Source organism: Oenanthe melanoleuca, chromosome 22 (assembly GCF_029582105.1).
Source record: "Oenanthe melanoleuca isolate GR-GAL-2019-014 chromosome 22, OMel1.0, whole genome shotgun sequence".
Taxonomy (NCBI): domain Eukaryota; kingdom Metazoa; phylum Chordata; class Aves; order Passeriformes; family Muscicapidae; genus Oenanthe; species Oenanthe melanoleuca.
Genome location: NC_079355.1, coordinates 3,297,523 through 3,317,519, shown reverse-complemented (window position 1 = coordinate 3,317,519; position 19,997 = coordinate 3,297,523). Strand labels below are relative to the sequence as shown.

The following is a 19,997-nucleotide window of genomic DNA, read 5'->3' as shown; positions in this document are numbered from 1 at the left end:
TAATTCTGCTTGTCCTACAAAAAGGAATCAGAGGGTCAGAGGCAGCTCTCCAAACCAGGATTCTGGATAAAAATGGGACATTTTCAGCTCCATCCCATCAAAAAAGCTGCTCTGGAGGAGTTCAAATAACCCAAAATCTTCTAGGGCTGAGGAGCAGAACTCTGATTTTATTTTATTTTATTTTATTTTATTTTATTTTATTTTATTTTATTTTATTTTATTTTATTTTATTTTATTTTATTTTATTTTATTTTATTTTATTTTATTTTATTTTATTTTAATTTTTTTTCTTTTATTTTTATTTTATTTTATTTTATTTTTCTTTTCTTTTATTTTTCTTTTATTTTTATTTTATTTTATTTTTATTTTATTTTTTTCTTTTATTTTTCTTTTATTTTTCTTTTATTTTATTTTATTTTTTTCTTTTATTTTTCTTTTATTTTTCTTTTATTTTTCTTTTATTTTTCTTTTATTTTTCTTTTATTTTTCTTTTATTTTATTTTATTTTATTTTATTTTATTTTATTTTATTTTATTTTATTTTATTTTATTTTATTTTATTTTATTTTATTTTATTTTATTTTATTTTATTTTATTTTTAATTTCCCCTCTATTTGTGAGTCCCTGGAGCTTCTGAAATCTGGAGGTTCCTTACCCAGAAAAAAAAAAAAAAAAAAAAAAGAGGATTGGAACATGCAAAAATTTGGGGGAAAACAGATGGAAATGGCAAAATAATAATTAAAAAAAAAAAAAAAAAGTAATAGTAACAATAGTAAAAATAGTAATAATAATAATGAAGTAATGGATTATTATTATTATTATTATTATTATTATTATTATTATTATTATTATTATTATTATTATTATTATTATTCCTGGCTCTTGCTGCATTTATACAAGAAATAAATTTTTTTTTTATTTGGTGATATTTCTTTGATATTAATGTTGTTTATTTTAACAAGGGAGACATTCCTGATTTCCTCAGGTGGGAGGTGATGAAGCTCCATTTTTATTTTTTTTTTTAAATTATTAATTTTTTTTGTTAGTTAAATAACACCCAGGAAAAACACCTACTACTAATTTACCAGTTATCCACACCAACCACTATAAAAATGGATTTAATTAATATTTTAATTTCTTTAGTTTTAATAAAAATTTAAAACCACAACCCAAATTAAAACTAATAAAAAAATAAAACACACATACTCTAAAAAAAAAAAAAACCTCAAAAAAAAAACCAAATAAACCAGTTCCTAAAATATAAAAAAAGCTTGAAAATGTATAAAATATCTATAAATATGCAGGAAGCTCATAGATTTTAAAAATATCTCCAAAACTTAATTAAATACCAATTAACCTTATACTGTATTATCTCTTATTGTCTTTATTAAAATTTTTAAAACCTAAAATCTAAAAAAAAAAATCTCATTTTTCACAGGGAATGGATTTTTTTTTTTTGGATTCACTCCCAGCTGTGCATGGGCAGCTGCAGGGAAACCTCTCTGGAGTTTCTTTTTGAGGATTTTTGAATATTTTGGGATATTTTTGGGGGGATTTAGGGGATCCCTGAGCCAGTGTTGCTCTGTCTGGCCCAGCCCTGATGAAACTGAATTTTTAATCCATTTTAAGTGCAGAAATAATGAGGAATGGGATTTTTTTTTTTTTTTCCCAAATTCTCCCACCCTTAACTCTCCATGTCCTCTCAGACAAATCCCCCAGGACAACCACAGGGTTTGTGGTGCTTAAAAATCCTTTTCTAGTGTCCCAAAAAATCCCTTTTTCCAATGGACCCACATTTCCACCTTTTTTTTTTTTTTTTTTTGCCTTTTCTCATCCCAGCTGATCCTTTTGGTGTGGAAAAATCCTGCACAGTGATTGTTTCATCCATCTCCAGAGTGGTTTTTTTTTTAATATTTTAATTTTTTTTTTTCCTTTTGGAGCAGAGCAGTACAAACCTTCTGGTGCTGGTTTAACCCTCTGAAATTTGCAGCTTGGCAGGGACATAATTCCAAAATCATCCATCAAAGTGTGGCCACTTTTCACTAGAGCCCTGATTGGAAAAATTGATTTTCAGCTTTAGGGAATCTCCTCTCTGTGTTTCCTCCTGGGTTCTCAGGGGAAATTGCATTTCAAATTTCCATCCTGGGAAATTCAGGATATTTTGGTGTTGGGAGCTCCAGAATCACCAATTTCAGAGCACTGAGTGCCAGGGACACCCCAGGACTGCCTGGGCAATCCCTTCCTAAATTTAACAACAATTTCCAGGAAGAAATTCCAGCTGATTTTATTCCCTCTCCTCCTGCCCCTGTTCCCTGGGAGAAATCCCAAATTTCCTCAGCTGTCCCCTCCTGTCAGAGCCACAAAGTTGAAATCAGTGAGAATTCACTCAGGGAGAAATCAAAGTGCAAAAATTCATTTAAAACCTTTAGATAAACTAAAGTATATTAAGCCACTCATATAGTAAATGTGCAAGTTTAAATTTTAAGATAAATTAAGTAAGTTTTAGTGTGAGCTCTAGTGCTGAGTTTTAAATGCCAGAGTAGCAGTGTGTGTTGTATGAAAGTTAAAAAAGTTTTTACTTCTAGTAAAAACCTTCACTGGTCTGTGCTGGTTGATGGATGAGGACAGGCATTTATTTATTTATTATTTATTATTTATTATTTATTTATTTATTATTTATTTATTATTTATTATTTATTTATTTATTTATTTATTTATTTATTTATTTTTTATTATTTATTTATTTTTTATTATTTATTATTTATTGATGTGCATCCCAGCTATTTCGCACCCTATTATTCATTATCCCAGAGGTGCTTCCTCAGACACAGACTGGCACCACCAGCAGTGAAATCCCCATGAAAGACCCAGTGCACTCCAGATTTTGGGAGATTTTGGGGAGATTTTGGGGAGATTTTTGGGGGGGCCTGGCAAGGTGTGTTCAGCTGCCTGCATCCCCCCCAAGCACTTTTGGGGGAGGTTTTTGCCAGCTCCCTGTGGGATGAGAGACTTGAATTAAGAGGCTTCTGCTTTTTGGGGGTGAATTTTTTTGAGGTATTGGGGTGAAGAGGAGGAAATTCTGCTTTTTGGGGAAGAGAGGACCAAATTCTACTTTTTGAGGGTGAAGCTTTTTGAGGTATTGAGGAAGAGAGAAACAAATTCTGTTTTTGGGGGGTGAAACGTTTTGAGGTATTGGGGTGAAGAGGAGGAAATTCTGCTTTTTGTGAGTGAAGCTTTTTGAGATATTGGGAAGAGAGGAGCAAATTTTTTTTTGGGGGGGTGAAGCTTTTTGAGTTCTTGGAAGAGAGGAGCAAATTCTGCATTTTGGGTGTGAAGCTTTTGGAGGTATTGGGGAAGAGAGGAACAAATTCTGCTTTTTGTAGGTGAAGTTTTTTGAGTTCTTGGAAGAGAGGAGCAAATTCTGCTTTTTGGGGATGAAGCTTTTTGAGGTATTGGGGAAGAGAGGAGCAATTTTTTTTTTGGGGGGGTGAAGCTTTTTGAGTTCTTGGAAGAGAGGAGCAAACTCTGCTTTTTGGGGGTGAAGTTTTTTAGGTATTGAGGAAGAGAGGAACAAATTCTCCTTTTTGGGGGTGAAGCTTTTGGAGGTATTGGGGAAGAGAGGAGCAAATTCAGCTTTTTGTAGGTGAAGTTTTTGAGGTATTGAGGAAGAGAGGAACAGATTCTGCTTTTTAGGATGAAGCTTTTTGAGTTCTTGGAAGAGAGGAGCAAATTCTGATTTTGGGGGGTGAAGCTTTTTGAGGTATTGGGAAAGAGAGGAACAAATTTTTTTTTTGGGGGGGTGAAGCTTTTTGAGTTCTTGGAAGAGAGGAGCAAACTCTGCTTTTTGGGGGTGAAGTTTTTGAGGTATTGGGGAAGAGAGGAGCAAATTCAGCTTTTTGGGGGTGAAACTTTTTGAGGTATTGGGGAAGAGGAGCAAATTCAGCTTTTTGGGGGTGAAACTTTTTGAGGTATTGGGGAAGAGGAGCAAATTCTGCATTTTGGGAATGAAGCTTTTTGAGGTATTGGGGAAGAGAGGAGCAAACTCTGCTTTTGGGGGTGAAGTTTTTTGAGATATTGGGGTGAAGAGGAGGAAATTCTGCTTTTTGGGGATGAAGCTTTTGGAGGTATTGGGGAAGAGAGGAACAAATTCTGCATTTTGGGGGTGAAACTTTGAGTTCTTGGAAGAGAGGAGCAAACTCTGCTTTTGGGGGTGAAGCTTTTTGAGGTATTGGAAGAGGGGACCAAAATCTGCTTTTTGTAGGTGAAGTTTTTGAGGTATTGAGGAAGAGAGAAACAAATTCTGTTTTTGGGGGGGTGAAACTTTTTGAGGTATTGGGGAAGAGGAGCAAATTCTGCATTTTGGAAGTGAAGCTTTTTGAGTTCTTGGAAGAGAGGAACAAATTCTGCATTTTGGAGGTGAAGCTTTTTGAGGTAGTGGGGAAGAGTGGAGCAAATTCTGCATTTTGAACATGAAGCTTTTTGAGTTCTTGGAAGACAGGAGCAAATTCTGCTTTTTGGGGTGAAGTTTTTGAGTTCTTGGAAGAGAGGAGCAAGCTCTGCTTTTTGGGGGTGAAGCTTTGGAGGTATTGGGGAAGAGAGGAGCAAATTCTGCTTTTGGGGGTGAAGCTTTTGGAGGTATTGGGGAAGAGAGGAGCAAATTCTGCTTTTGGGGGTGAAGCTTTTTGAGATATTGGGGTGAAGAGGAGAAAATTCTGCATTTTGGGGGTGAAGCTTTTTGAGGTATTGAGGAAGAGAGAAACAAATTCTGTTTTTGGGGGGGTGAAACTTTTTGAGGTATTGGGGAAGAGGAGCAAATTCTGCATTTTGGGTGTGAAGCTTTTTGAGCTCTTGGAAGAGAGGAACAAATTCTGCATTTTGGAGGTGAAGCTTTTTGAGGTAGTGGGGAAGAGTGGAGCAAATTCTGCATTTTGAACATGAAGCTTTTTGAGTTCTTGGAAGAGAGGAGCAAGCTCTGCTTTTTGGGGGTGAAGCTTTGGAGGTATTGAGGAAGAGAGGAGCAAATTCTCCTTTTTGGGGGTGAAGCTTTTGGAGGTATTGGGGAAGAGAGGAGCAAATTCAGCTTTTTGTAGGTGAAGTTTTTGAGGTATTGAGGAAGAGAGGAACAGATTCTGCTTTTTGGGGTGAAGCTTTTTGAGTTCTTGGAAGAGAGGAGCAAATTCTGATTTTGGGGGGTGAAGCTTTTTGAGGTATTGGGAAAGAGAGGAACAAATTTTTTTTTTGGGGGGGTGAAGCTTTTTGAGTTCTTGGAAGAGAGGAGCAAACTCTGCTTTTTGGGGGTGAAGTTTTTGAGGTATTGGGGAAGAGAGGAGCAAATTCAGCTTTTTGGGGGTGAAACTTTTTGAGGTATTGGGGAAGAGGAGCAAATTCAGCTTTTTGGGGGTGAAACTTTTTGAGGTATTGGGGAAGAGGAGCAAATTCTGCATTTTGGGAGTGAAGCTTTTTGAGGTATTGGGGAAGAGAGGAGCAAACTCTGCTTTTGGGGGTGAAGTTTTTTGAGATATTGGGGTGAAGAGGAGGAAATTCTGCTTTTTGGGATGAAGTTTTTGGAGGTATTGGGGAAGAGAGGAACAAATTCTGCATTTTGGGGGTGAAACTTTGAGTTCTTGGAAGAGAGGAGCAAACTCTGCTTTTGGGGGTGTAGCTTTTTGAGGTATTGGAAGAGGGGACCAAAATCTGCTTTTTGGGGGTGAAGTTTTTGAGGTATTGAGGAAGAGAGGAGCAAATTCAGCTTTTTGGGGGTGAAACTTTTTGAGGTATTGGGGAAGAGGAGCAAATTCTGCATTTTGGGGGTGAAGCTTTTTGAGGTAGTGGGGAAGAAGAGAAAATTCTTTTGGGAGTGAAGCTTTTTGAAGTATTGGTGTGAAGAGGAGCAAATTCTGCATTTTGGGGCTGTGTGGTTTCCTGATAAGTAAAAGCTTTACATGGTGATCCTCCTACCTGCTTCTCTGGCTCCTGCTTTTCCCAAAATTCCCGTGGAATCTGTTGTGGCTTCAAACCTCATCCCCTTGGGGTTGGGAGGCAGCTGTGGGACAGGCACAGGTGACATTTAGGCTGCACCAAGTGGGATTTTAACCAAGCTGAGAGGTGAATCCAGCAGCTCTGGGTATTTCAGACCATCCTTCCAGTGGAAATTGCATTTCTGGCTGTCAGCTGGAGGGAAGCAAAGCCTGTCCCCGAAAGGCTCCGTGGTGCTGACTCCTTGCCTTGCCTTGCAGCTGTCCCATTCCCCCCCACGCAGAGGCTGACTCTGAAGGAGGTGTTTGAGGATGGCAAGCCCAGGCTGGATGTCCTCAAGAGCCACTTGGTGAAGGAGGGGCGGCTGGAGGAGGAGGCGGCGCTGAAAATCATCAACGACGGCGCCGCCATCCTGAGGCACGAGAAAACCATGATCGAGGTGGAGGCTCCAATCACAGGTCAGAGCCAGGAATCCTGGATAACAAAATAACAAACCAGCACAGCCCCAGCAGGGCTTTTTTTGGGTTGGTTTTTAACTCTCTAAGCTCTCAAAAACGAGGATTTCGCCACGCTGTCCTGGTTTGGAGGACACGTAGCTGCCAATAAAGGCATTAACTTCTCTTTGAAATGGAGAATGTAAACCCCCTCCCTCCAAATTATTATCATTTTGAAATTAGGGAGTTCTCAGGCAAAGATATGGGAATAGGAATAACAGTTCTTTACTAGGAAAATTAAAATAGAAATATTGCTGTAGAAAGATCTCAGAGCAGTGTAAAAAACAGCAACAAGACACTTTTTTGCTTGGTGCAGGAAAAAGCAAGAAAGAGCAATTTATTGAAGGAACCTATTTCTTTAAATAAGGCAGTTTGTGCAAAACTAAATATACAGATTTTTGGTTAGAGAAGGAGACATTTTTTTTTTATTTTTTTTTTACTTTTTTAGGGATTTAGCAGGTGTTTATTTTTTGTTATGACTCTTTGGATTGTGTTTACAGTAGAGAAGGAGCCTCTAGCTTGGGAAAAATTTTAGCTGAGGCTGAGAAAGATTCATGGCCTGAAAAAGACTCAGAACTTGAGAAAAAGGCCTGGCAGATTTTGCCAATCCCAAAACAGAGTCAGAATCCAAGCTGACACCCGTCAGTCAGTCAGGGTGTTGGCACAGTCCCATTCAATGGTGGCTGCATCCTCCTGCAGGGGCAGATGTGGTTCAGCTGGAGCAGTGCTCCTGGAGAAGGTGCAGTTTCCTCTGAAGGTCCAGGGATGATGTGGAAGGGTCTGGTTTTCCTCTGGAATCCAGTGGCAAAGGCTGCTCTGGTGTTCCAAATCTCAGTTTTTATCTGGGTAGGAAATGTTTGGCTCCTCCCCTGGCTGGAGCATCTCCCAGTGGGATGATGGAATTTTATCAGTCATGCCCTGGGACTCACTGGCCATTAACAGGAGATATCTCCTGGAGGGAGGATGGGCTGTGGGAAGATAAAGATGATTGCCCAGCTGGTTTAAAGATGGCCCATGAGCAGATAATGTGTGCAGGAGATCAGGGTCACTGCCCCAGCTGGGTTAACAGATGGTGACAGAATTCACATTTCTGTCACATCACCCCAACTCCTCACTGCTGTTGTGGCCTTGCTGTTCTCAGCTTGGTAATTCTTTTGTGCTCTTCTTCTCCCCCAGTGTGTGGTGACATCCATGGGCAGTTCTTTGACCTGATGAAGCTGTTTGAAGTGGGAGGATCACCCAACAACACCCGCTACCTCTTCCTGGGGGACTACGTGGACAGAGGCTACTTCAGTATAGAGGTGACCAAGGAGGTGGAGCTTGGGGCTGCTGGGGGTAAAGGAGCCCAAAGTGTTGAACCTCAGCTAAAATCCAGCTCAGAAACAGTTAAAAACAGCTCAGAATCAGTTCAAATGTAGCTTAGAATCAGAAAAATGCAGCTTAGAATCAGTAAAATTCAACTCAGAATCAGTTCAAATGCAGCTCAGAATCAGTAAAATGCAGCTTAGAGTCAGTAAAATGCAGCTCAGTAAAATACAGTTCAGAATCAGTTCAAATGCAGCTCAGAATCAGAAAAATGCAGCTCAGAATCAGTAAAATGCAGCTCAGTGAAATACAGCTCAGAATTAGTTCAAATGTAGCTTAGAATCAGAAAAATGCAGCTTAGAATCAGTAAAATACAACTCAGAATCAGTTCAAATGTAGCTTAGAATCAGTAAAATGCAGCTTAGAATCAGTAAAATTCAACTCAGAATCAGTTCAAATGCAGCTCAGAATCAGTAAAATGCAGCTTAGAGTCAGTAAAATGCAGCTCAGTAAAATACAGTTCAGAATCAGTTCAAATGCAGCTCAGAATCAGAAAAATGCAGCTCAGAATCAGTAAAATGCAGCTCAGTGAAATACAGCTCAGAATCAGTTAAAATGTAGCTTAGAATCAGTAAAGTTCAACTTCAAATGCAACTCAGTAGAATACAGCTCAGAATCACTAAAATTCAGCTCAGAATCACTAAAATTCAGCTCAGAATCAATAAAATTCAGCTCAGAATCAAGTAACTGCAACTCAGAATCAGTTCAAATTCAGCTCAGAATCCATAAAACTCAGCTCTGAATCAATAAAATTCAGCTCAAAATTAATTCAATGCAACTCAGAATCAGTTCAAATGCAGCTCAGTAAAATACAGCTCAGAATCAATTAAATTCAGCTCAGAATCAATAAATTCCAGCTCCAAATCATTAAAATCCAGCTCAGAATGAGTCCAAACACCAAACCCAGATCTCTCCTGCTGGATTTACCCTCCAGTGGAGCTCTGCATGGGTTGGAAGGAATGCTGATAACTCAGAGAGGGATTTTGGGCAGGAAAATGATGTCCCAGTCTTGGGATCCTCAGACAGTGACAGTGAGGTGGCAGGGATGGGGTTAATGCCCAACCTCTGCCTTCTGGAGGGGTTTTAATGTCACTTGGAGCTGTCACTCAGGGACAGGCAACAGGATCCCAGCAGAGAGTGGGAAGCAAATGTTGGAAAAGCTGCAGGATTCAGGATTGAGCAGGAAGAGAAAGAGCCTGAGTCACTGCTTCCCCCTGAAAAACCTGGAATGGGGTCAGGAAAAAGGAGCTGGGCTGGGACAGGGCTCTGCAGCTCCTGGGATTCCATCAGCAAGGAATTGGGGAGTTCTTGGTGTGGGGATAAAGGATTCAGTGGAGCAGGAAATTGGGGAGTTTTGGTGTGGGGATAAAGGATTCAGTGGAGCAGGAAATTGGGGAGTTCTTGGTGTGGGGGTAAAGGATTCATTGATTCAGGAAATTGGGGAGTTCTTGGTGTGGGGGTAAAGGATTCATTGATTCAGGAAATTGGGGAGTTCTTGGTGTGCAGGATAAAGGATTCAGTGGATCAGGAAATTGGGGAGTTTTGGTGTGGGGATAAAGGATTCAGTGGATCCCTGTGGAGCAGGAAATTGGGGAGTTTTGGTGTGAGGATAGAGGATTCAGTGGAGGAGGAAATTGGGCAGTTTTGGTGTGGGGATAAAGGATTCAGCAGATCCCATGGAGCAGGAAATTGGGGAGTTCTTGTTTTGGGAGATAAAAGATTCAGTGGATCCCTGTGGATCAGGAAATTGGGGATTTCTTGGTGTGGGGGTAAAGGATTCAGTGGATCAGGAAATTGGGGATTTCTTGGTTTGGGGATAAAGGATTCAGTGGATCCCATGGAGCAGGAAATCGGGAAGTTCTTGGTGTGGGGATAAAGGATTCAGTGGAGCAGGAAATTGGGGCTTTCTTGGTATGGAGGATAAAGGATTCAGTGGATCAGGAAATTGGGGAGTTTTGGTGTGCAGGATAAAGGATTCATTGATTCAGGAAATTGGGGAGTTCTTGGTGTGGGGGTAAAGGATTCAGTGGAGCAGGAAATTGGGGAGTTCTTGGTGTGCAGGATAAAGGATTCAGTGGATCAGGAAATTGGGGAGTTCTTGGTGTGCAGGATAAAGGATTCATTGATTCAGTAAATTGGGGAGTTCTTGGTGTGGGGGATAAAGGATTCAGTGGATCCCATGGAGCAGGAAATTGGGGATTTCTTGGTGTGCAGGACAAAAGATTCAGTGGATCCCTGTGGATCAGGAAATTGGGGATTTCTTGGTGTGCAGGATAAAGGATTCAGTGGATCCCTGTGGAGCAGGAAATTGGGGATTTCTTGGTGTGGGGATAAAGGATTCAGTGGATCAGGAAATTGGGGAGTTCTTGGTGTGCAGGATAAAGGATTCAGTGGATCAGGAATTGGGGAGTTTTGGTGTGCAGGATAAAGGATTCAGTGGATCCCATGGAGCAGGAAATTGGGGAGTTCTTGGTGTGGGGATAAAGGATTCAGTGGATCAGGAAATTGGGGAGTTCTTGGTTTGGGGGATAAAGGATTCATTGATTCAGGAAATTGGGCAGTTTTGGTGTGGGGATAAAGGGTTCAGCAGATCCCATGGAGCAGGAAATTGGGAATTTCTTGGTGTGGGGATAAAGGATTCAGTGGATTCCTGTGGATCAGGAAATTGGGGAGTTTTGGTGTGCAGGATAAAGGATTCATTGATTCAGGAAATTGGGGATTTCTTGGTGTGCAGGATAAAGGATTCAGTGGATCAGGAAATTGGGGAGTTCTTGGTGTGCAGGATAAAGGATTCAGTGGATCAGGAAATTGGGGAGTTCTTGGTGTGGGGATAAAGGATTCAGCGGATCCCATGGAGCAGGAAATTGGGGAGTTCTTGGTGTGGGGATAAAGGATTCAGTGGATCAGGAAATTGGGCAGTTTTGGTGTGGGGATAAAGGATTCAGTGGAGCAGGAAATTGGGGAGTTTTGGTGTGCAGGATAAAGGATTCAGTGAATCCCTGTGGATCAGGAAATTGGGGAGTTCTTGGTGTGGGGGTAAAGGATTCAGTGGATCAGGAAATTGGGGAGTTTTGGTGTGGGGATAAAGGATTCAGTGGATCCCATGGAGCAGGAAATTGGGGAGTTCTTGGTGTGGGCATAAAGGATTCAGTGGATCAGGAAATTGGGGAGTTCTTGGTTTGGGGATAAAGGATTCAGTGGATCCCTGTGGAGCAGGAAATTGGGGAGTTTTGGTGTGAGGATAGAGGATTCAGTGGAGGAGGAAATTGGGCAGTTTTGGTGTGGGGATAAAGGATTCAGCAGATCCCATGGAGCAGGAAATTGGGGAGTTCTTGTTTTGGGAGATAAAGGATTCAGTGGATCCCTGTGGATCAGGAAATTGGGGATTTCTTGGTGTGGGGATAAAGGATTCAGTGGATCCCATGGATCAGGAAATTGGGGAGTTCTTGGTGTGGGGATAAAGGATTCAGCAGATCCCACGGAGCAGGAAATTGGGGCTTTCTTGGTATGGAGGATAAAGGATTCAGTGGATCAGAAAATTGGGGAGTTCTTGGTGTGGGGGTAAAGGATTCAGTGGATCAGGAAATTGGGGAGTTTTGGTGTGCAGGATAAAGGATTCATTGATTCAGGAAATTGGGGAGTTCTTGGTGTGGGGGATAAAGGATTCAGTGGATCAGGAAATTGGGGAGTTTTGGTGTGGGGGATAAAGGATTCAGTGGATCCCTGTGGATCAGGAAATTGGGGAGTTCTTGGTGTGGGGATAAAGGATTCAGTGGAGCAGGAAATTGGGCAGTTTTGGTGTGGGGATAAAGGATTCAGCAGATCCCATGGAGCAGGAAATTGGGAATTTATTGGTGTGGGGATAAAGGATTCAGTGGATCAGGAAATTGGGGAGTTCTTGTTTTGGGGGATAAAGGATTCAGTGGATCAGGAAATTGGGCAGTTCTTGGTGTGGGGATAAAGGATTCAGTGGAGCAGGAAATTGGGGAGTTTTGGTGTGGGGATAAAGGGTTCAGCAGATCCCATGGAGCAGGAAATTGGGAATTTATTGGTGTGGGGATAAAGGGTTCAGCAGATCCCATGGCTGCTGCTGGCTCAGTGCAGAGCTGGGATGGGACAGGAAGGGACAGCTCTTAGCAAATGCCACAAATCCCCAGGGATTGCAGCCATCTGCATTCACAGAGGCAGGGCCAAGGGGAAGGGCAGCTCTTATCCCAGTTGGAAGCAACGTGAGGAGGGTTTTTGGGGGAGCAGGGAGCTGAAGTGAGGCAGAAATCAGCTGGAATAACACAAGGAGTGATTCCTCTTGGAAAAAAGGAGCTGCAGGAACAGCTGAGCTCTGCAGAGGAACCTTCACCCAGTGAAAAATTTTTAGGGAGGAACTGTCAGGGTGAGTGCAAGGGGTTCTTTGAAGGATTCTGCAGAGGATTTAGGGAGAGCAGGGCTGACAGCTTGAGCTCCAGCAGCCCCTGGCTCCCTTCCAGCCCTGAGCTCTGGAATCCTGCCAGGGAGCCAAGGTGTGAGGAGGAGGAGCTGGGATGGACGAGGCAGAGCTGGGCTGGTGGGGTTGGGGTGGTGCTGGCAGGAGGAGCCCCCAGGGAGGAAGGGGAAGGACACATCCCACTGCTGGGATGCTGGGTTTGCACTTCCTGGGAATGTGTTCACCTGGAAAAGGGATTATATTGCAGAGCAGCAGCTCCTTCTGAAAGAAAAGGAGGATTTTTTTTGTATGGATTGTGTAGAAAAGTGCTGCTCCCACTCTGCTCTTAGCTCAGGATTTAATCTCAGATCTCCAGAAGTTCTGGGGATCAGCACCCTGGTCTCTCCATGCTGGGATCATCACAGGATCATGGAATGGTTTGGGTTGGAAAGAACCTTAAATGCCATCCTGTTCCACCCCCTGCCCTGGCAGGGACACTTTCCACTATCCCAGCCCCATCCAGCCTGGCCCTGGCACTTCCAGGGATGGGGAAATCTTTCCCAGCTTCTCTGGACAGCCTGTGCCAGGGTCTCCCACATCACAGGGCAGAAATTCTTCCCAAATCTTTGGTTCAAATCTATTCCCCCTTGTCCTCTCTGCCTGTGATAATATGGAAGAATTCCAGTTTGGTGTCTGTCCTTGGAGAACTGAGGTTGTAGAGCAAAAAAAGATGTTTTATCTTTTATTTCCTGCTGCTTTTTCCTTTCCTCCTGGAGAATCCCTCTGATCCCACAGCTAGGGTGGGCACAGGCAGGGGCTGCTCCAAACACCAGGATAAGGCAGAATCCCAAAGTTTTCATTCCCATGTGCATTCCCCTTTCACATACTGCACTGTGCTGGGAGAGATTCCCACCTGGATGCACAAAATCTGCTTCCTGGAATATCCCAGATGGAAAAACATCCAGGTTTTCCTTGTGAGGTGACCCTGGGAATTTGGGGAGCAGCAGCCTCATGAGTCACCACACAAAATTTGGATCCATGGGGAGATGATCCAGAGCCTGCCCTGAGCAGAACCAGGCATTGGAATATCCCTGTGGATTCTTTCCAGCTCAGGATATTCCACAATTCCACAACTGTGACCTTTTAGCAGAATGAGATAGGAGGGGATGGTTTAATTGCATCCTGCTGCAGGAAATAATGCCAGAGTGGGGGCCAGGGAGGTGTCAGGGCCAAATATCCCTGCCAGGTGTTCCCTGTGCCTCCAGGTGTTTGGTTGTCCAGGTGAAAGGAGGAATCTGTGGCTCAGATTCCACAATTCAACCTCCCCCCACCCCCTGGAAACCTCTCAGTTCATCAGCTCAGCTGGATGTTGGCAACAAATCATTCAACAAATTCTTGCTGGGCCTCTGGCTTAGGGAAATTCTCATTTAAAAACATGAATTCCCAGCATAATGAGGCCATGGAGAGTAGATTGGTTGATTGTTTTTTGTTGTTTTTTTTAAAGAAAAGAATTGAGAGGGGAGAGGGGAGGGGAAGAAGCATGTGGAAGCTGGAATGCTGCTGGAAGGGTTTGCTGTCCCACACCCACTGAGACAGCCAGAATCATGAATCTGGTCCCAGATCCCAGGGCTGACAGGCAGCAGGGAAATCAGGGTGAGCTCCTCCTGTGGGACATGCTGAGGGATTCCCAGTGGGGAATAATGCTCCTTTCATGGAGCTTTTAATCCCAAATCCCACAGTGGGCACAAGAGAGGTCTGTGCTCCTCGTAGGGAAGGACCATCCCAGTCCATGAAGCTGGAAAACAATGAATAGAATGATTTTGTTAAATTAGAAAGCAAAACAGTTGTTAAGGCCAGGAACAGAATCCATGGAAAGAGGAAATCTATCAGGAAAAGTGGTGTGATAATGGATCCACCTTTCCCAGGCCACTTTCTCCAATCCAATTATGACAGGACACATGATTGCTGTCTAATTATGGAATTGCATGTTAACCTTGATTTAATGCACTTTTTACCCAGAATAACATTAAAGAGATCCAGAGTAACATTAAAGAGATCCAGCCAGCCCTGTGAAGTGGGAGTGAAGGTGGATTTGTGGGCTGGGTTTGGGAGTCCTGCCTCTGTTCCCACTCTGGCAGGCTCTGTGTGTAAAACTTCCTTACAAATTCCAGATTTTGGGAATGGTGAGAGAGGTCAGGGTAGGGCAGGTTTGGCACCAACCCCTCTTGCATTTTTGGGGTTACAGATCCCAGTTTTTCTTGGAATTCCCTCCCTGTGTCCTGCTGAGCTTTTCCTTTCCAAGTGGATCAAACCCTTGGCTTCAGCCTTACACTGAGGGGCAGAATAAGGAGAGAAGGAGATTATTTAACATTATCTCAACCCAAAAAGCTGTGAGTGCCTGGATTTGCTCCTTGGCTGTTGCAAACCAATTTTTGGGTGCAGCACTGGGAAAGGGATCTGTGCAAAACACCAGGAAACATCTGAAGCATGTGAGAGCAGAAACTCCCTCGTTGCTCATTTCTCATTCCAGCCCCTCTGGAGCCCTCGAGGGCTCTTCAGTGCCCTTCACTCCTTGTCCTGGCACCTGGCAGTCCCCACATCCTTGGCAGTGCCACAGGGAATGGCCACTCTCCACATCCCAGGAGGAATTCAACCCCAGTTCACTTCAAAGCCCTTCAGATGTGTTTTAAAATCTCTTTTCTGCAAGCTGCCAGCCTTCCCTGCATCCCAGCCCTCCCCTGTTGCTGCTGTATCTCTGCCTTGCTTTGATGCCAGGGCTGCTTCTTCCTCCAAGTCATTTTGTTCATTTATAGCAACTTCCAAGCTCTCCTGCCAGCCCAGAAAAGTGACATTTCACTTGCAAACACAGGGAGGTTAAAGCTTTCAATCCCAGAATAATTATAAATGGTTTTGTTGGGTGCATTCCTCCTGGTAACAGATGCAATAAAACATGATTCTGCTACTGGCCTTGGCCCTGTTCTCTTTTGGAATTCCCAATTAATCAAGTTGTTAATGTGGGGTTGAATTCCAAGTGAGACACAGGCAGTGCTTTGCAGCTGCTCAGGGTTTTTGGGATCAGCTGGGATGATTCCTGCAGAGCTTACCTTGCAGGTTCAGTGCTGAGCACCACCAGACTGAGCTGGGAACCAGCTGGGGCTGCTTCTTTGGGTCTGGGGGTTGTTCCCATTCCCAGCTGGGGATCAGATCACAGATCCTGGGGATCTGTGCCCTGCTCTGGGATGTTGGGGGTGTAACAGACCTGCTGGTGCTGTTTTGGGGAAGCCACCATGAAATATTTCTGCTGAACCCCCACTTTAGGCCTGACTTTGGTCTCATCAAAGGCTCAGGCTTTGCAGGTGCTGCTGCACACAGAGGGGATGTGGAAAGCCCTTTTCAAAGCTTTGCTAAGCTCAGCTTGTTTTTTGGGCTCAGCTTTTCCTGTTTTGAGCTTGAACTTCACATGACTGTAGAGCAAGCAGAAAAACCAGGCAGGGGGGGAAATCAGTGGGGAAGGTGGAGTTGAATTTTCCAGGTGTTTTTGGGCAAATGTCTGCCTGCTCCTCTCACTGCTCTCCATCCCATGGAACATCTGGAGCAAACAGCTGGTTCTGCTTTGCTGCTCTGCAAAAGGGTTTTTTTTTCCTTTGGTTTGTGCTGGGAGCAGAGCTGCCCCCACCCTGCCCTGAGCTGCTTTCTGTTGGCTCTGACCTCATCTGTCACTTCTCCAAGTCAGCCCTAATATAGAGAAATCCCAGTGGCTTTTCCAGCAGAAGATCCACTTCCCATTATGGAGCTGGGTTCCACTTTGGGTGTCTTCCCAGAACCTCTTAGTGCAGCCTGAGGCTGAGGAGTGCCCTGGGAAAGGATTTTCTGACACTGCCCTGCCTCTCTTGCAGTGTGTGCTGTATTTATGGAGTTTAAAGATAAATCATCCCAAAACCTTGTTCCTCCTTCGAGGGAACCACGAGTGCAGGCACCTCACAGAATATTTCACCTTCAAGCAGGAATGTAAGTATCAGTGGGAGAAGGATTTGAATGCATTTAAATAATACATTTTAAAATCTATTTTTTTTTTAAAAGGGTGTTGTGAGAAGACGTGGGCTTCAATTTTTGTGGCATCAGAGCTGTAAAAACCTTGTTGTCTTGTTTTCCTCTTTTAACCCCTGCTATAAAAAACACCCCAAAATCCAAATTTTTAAATTCTGCTGAGCACCAAATGTGGCCTTTTGGTTTCAAAGACTGAGTGTGGATGGAAGAAATGGGAACACTTCTCCCCTGGTGATTGCAGATTGTGCAGCTGGGATCAGTGACTGCACTTGGGAATGAGGGAAGGATTTTGCACTGGGGAGATCATTTACCTTCCATATTTTATTTTTTTTTTTTTTAGTTAAAAGATGTGCACAGAGTTTGAGTATTTTTAAGGGAAGGGATGGGGTGACTTCATCAGCATCCCAAATTTATTCCATGATCCCAGTTTTCATTATGTGGAAACACCTCATCTCCTCTGTGCTCATCTCAGTGCAGGTGTTTTAGAAAACAGCCTAAAGGGAAATGAATATTGTCCAATTCCAGATTAAAAAAACCCTTTTCTTTTACACATCCAACAGTTCTTTTCCAAGTCAGTATTTTCACAAATACACAGGTGCAGAGTTTGATTCTAAATCAGTATTTTCACAAACACACTGGTGCAAGGTTTGATTCCAAGTCAGTATTTTCACAAATACACAGGTGCAGAGTTTGATTCCAAATCAGAATTTTCACAAACATGCAGGTGCAAGGTTTGATTCCAAATAAGAATTTTCACAAACACACTATTGCAAGGTTTGATTCCAAATCAGAATTTTCATGAATACATAGGTACAGATTCCAAATCATAATTTTCACAAATCCACAGGTACAGACTTTGATTCCAAACCAGAATTTTCACAAATACTCAGGTGCAGAATTTGATTCTAAATCAGGATTTTTATGAACACAGAGGTGCAGAATTTGATTCTAAATCAGAATTTTCACAAACACAGAGGTGCAGAATTTGATTCTAAATCAGAATTTTCACAAATACAGAGATGCAGAATCTGATTCCAAATCAGAATTTTCACAAACACACTGGTGCAAAGTTTGATTCCAAATAAGAATTTTCACAAATACAGAGATACAAAGTTTGATTCCAAAACAGAATTTTCACAAACACAGAGATGCGAAGTTTGATTCCAAATAAGAATTTTCACAGAGATGCAAAGTTTGATTCCAAAACAGGATTTTCACAAATACAGAGATGCAAAGTTTGATTCCAGATCAGAATTCTCACAAATAAGAGATGCAAAGTTTGATTCTGATCAGAATTCTCACAGAGATGCAAAGTTTGATTCTGATCAGAATTCTCACAGAGATGCAAAGTTTGATTCTGATCAGAATTCTCACCAGTACAGAGATGCAAAGTTTGATTCTGATCAGAATTGTCACAGAGATGCACAGTTTGATTCTGATACAGAATTCTCACAGAGATGCAAAGTTTGATTCTAGATCAGAATTCTCACAGAGATGCAAAGTTTGATTCCAGATCAGAATTCTCACAGAGATGCACAGTTTGATTCTGATCAGAATTCTCGCACATCCGCAGGTGCAAGGTTTGATCCAAGTCAGTATTTTCACGAACACCCTGATGCAAATCTTGATTTTTGGGCCATTTTGATTTTGATCTCCTTTAGAAATGGAGCTCCCTGAGTTTATTGAGCAGCTCTTTATCCCATCAGAGCCTGTTTCACCCCTGCCAGGTCGAATCAAGTACTCGGAGCGAGTGTACGACGCGTGCATGGACACCTTCGACTGTCTTCCTCTTGCTGCCCTCCTCAACCAGCAGTTCCTGTGTGTGCACGGGGGCCTCTCTCCAGAAATCACATGTCTAGATGACATTAGGAAAGTAAGTCAGCTCCATGGATTCTCCCTTCCCTGACAAAACAATCCCTTCCCTGGGTTTGTCCTGGTGAGGTTCAGGGGATGGGTGAAGAGAAGTTAAACTCTTGGTTTTTAAATCTCTGCAGTTTGGGGACATCTCTGTGGGGTTGGTGTGTGCTGGGAGAGCTTCTCTGCCAGCAAGGGGGTGCTGAGGGCAATCAAATCCTAATCCAGGACCTTCATCAAATCCTTCCATCCCAAACCTTCCTTCACACAAGGCAGTGATGCCTGGGAGGTTTTGGCTTTTATATTTTTCAGATTCTGCTGCTTGGTGTGTAACTCTGAAACTTCATATTAGGTGTTAGTAAGGTGTTAGTAAGTTCTCTTCACAGGGTAGTTGGACAAAACAGCCAGAAAATCAAGGACACCCAGTACCCAAAAAGCAGAAACAGCAGCAAGGGAAAGGAGAAAGCCCAGGGGGCTGAGACTTCATAGCCTGGGGCTGTGGTTGGATAATTGACCCCAAGATGAACCAAAACTTCCAAAATAATAAAACTCAGGATCCATCTGGGATTTGATGCTCTTGCACTGCCCGAGGCGAACCCTTTCAGTAAATTCTGATTTTATTCCTTTTGCTCTGCTCCAGCTCAGCCTCTCCAGGCAGCAGTGGGGATCCCCCTGGGTGGATCTGGGAGTCCCCCAGCTCCTGCTGATGTTGTGTCCCCTCTCCAGTTAGACAGGTTTAAGGAGCCTCCAGCCTTCGGGCCGATGTGTGACCTGCTGTGGTCGGATCCCTCGGAGGATTACGGCAACGAGAAAACCCTGGAGCACTTTGCCCACAACACTGTCCGAGGCTGCTCCTATTTCTACAGGTGAGGCATTGCTCTGCCCTCACACTGAAATCACTGCTCAGCCACTCTGTACATGAAATTCTCCTCACTTGGCTCCAATGCTCAAATTCTTGCGTTTTTTTTCTTCTGTAACACTGAGCTGTCTTTGGATAAGTTACTTTATAGAATTGTCTCAAACAGCAGAGATGCTTCGTTGGACTGGCCCTGTGAGTGGTTTTCAGCACCTGGATCTCTAGGAAATAATCTCTCCTTGCTAAAAAAGGATTTCTGCTGACAGCTCACTTATAAACAGAACCCTTTACAATTAATTTTTGAATGAAAAAACGTATTCTGGGGTGCTGGACAGAAGCTGGATGTTTTCTGCAGGTGGTTGCTCCCTGAAACCAAGACCACCCGAGCTCTGTGCTCTCCTTTGCTCCCTGCTGAGTTCTCCCTTTTTGTTTTCCAGTTATCCTGCAGTGTGTGAATTTTTGCAGAACAATAGTTTGTTATCTGTAATCCGAGCTCATGAAGCCCAGGATGCTGGGTAAGTGATCCTGCCCAGGGGCTGGGCAGGGAATGGGCTGGGATTGGGCTGGGCTGGGCTGGGAATGGGCTGGGATTGGGCTGGGATTGGGCTGGGCTGGGCAGGGTTTGGGCTGGGATTGGGCTGGGCTGGAATTGGGCTGGGCAGGGATTGAGCTGGGATTGGGCTGGGCTGGGCAGGGATTGGACAGGGTTTAAGTTGGGCTGGGCAGGGATTGGGCTGGGATTGGACTGGGCTGGGCAGGGTTTAGGCTGGGTTGAGCAGGGTTTGGGCTGGGATTGGGCTGGGCTGGGCAGGGTTTGGGCTGGGCTGGGCAGGGATTGGGCTGGGCTGGAATTGGGCTGGGCAGGGATTGGGCAGGGTTTAGGCTGGGCTGGGCAGGGTTTAGACTGGGCTGGGCAGGGATTAGGCTGGGCTGGGCTGGGCAGAGATTAGGCTGGGCTGGGCTGGGCAGGGTTTGGGCAGGGTTTA

General features: G+C 43.5%; 1 protein-coding gene across 3 annotated transcripts in view; it reads left to right on the top strand.

Moving 5' to 3' along the window:
• PPP3CC (protein phosphatase 3 catalytic subunit gamma) overlaps positions 1-19,997 on the top strand; it is a 41,548-nt gene that overhangs the window by 8,979 nt on the left and 12,572 nt on the right. For all 3 annotated transcript variants that reach the window (XM_056508781.1, XM_056508783.1, XM_056508782.1), the window contains exons 2-7: positions 6,236-6,433; positions 7,646-7,770; positions 16,151-16,262; positions 18,029-18,174; positions 18,882-19,021; positions 19,449-19,526. In XM_056508781.1, coding sequence (XP_056364756.1) covers positions 6,236-6,433; positions 7,646-7,770; positions 16,151-16,262; positions 18,029-18,174; positions 18,882-19,021; positions 19,449-19,526 — 799 coding nt within the window. The remainder of the gene's footprint in view (positions 1-6,235; positions 6,434-7,645; positions 7,771-16,150; positions 16,263-18,028; positions 18,175-18,881; positions 19,022-19,448; positions 19,527-19,997) is intronic.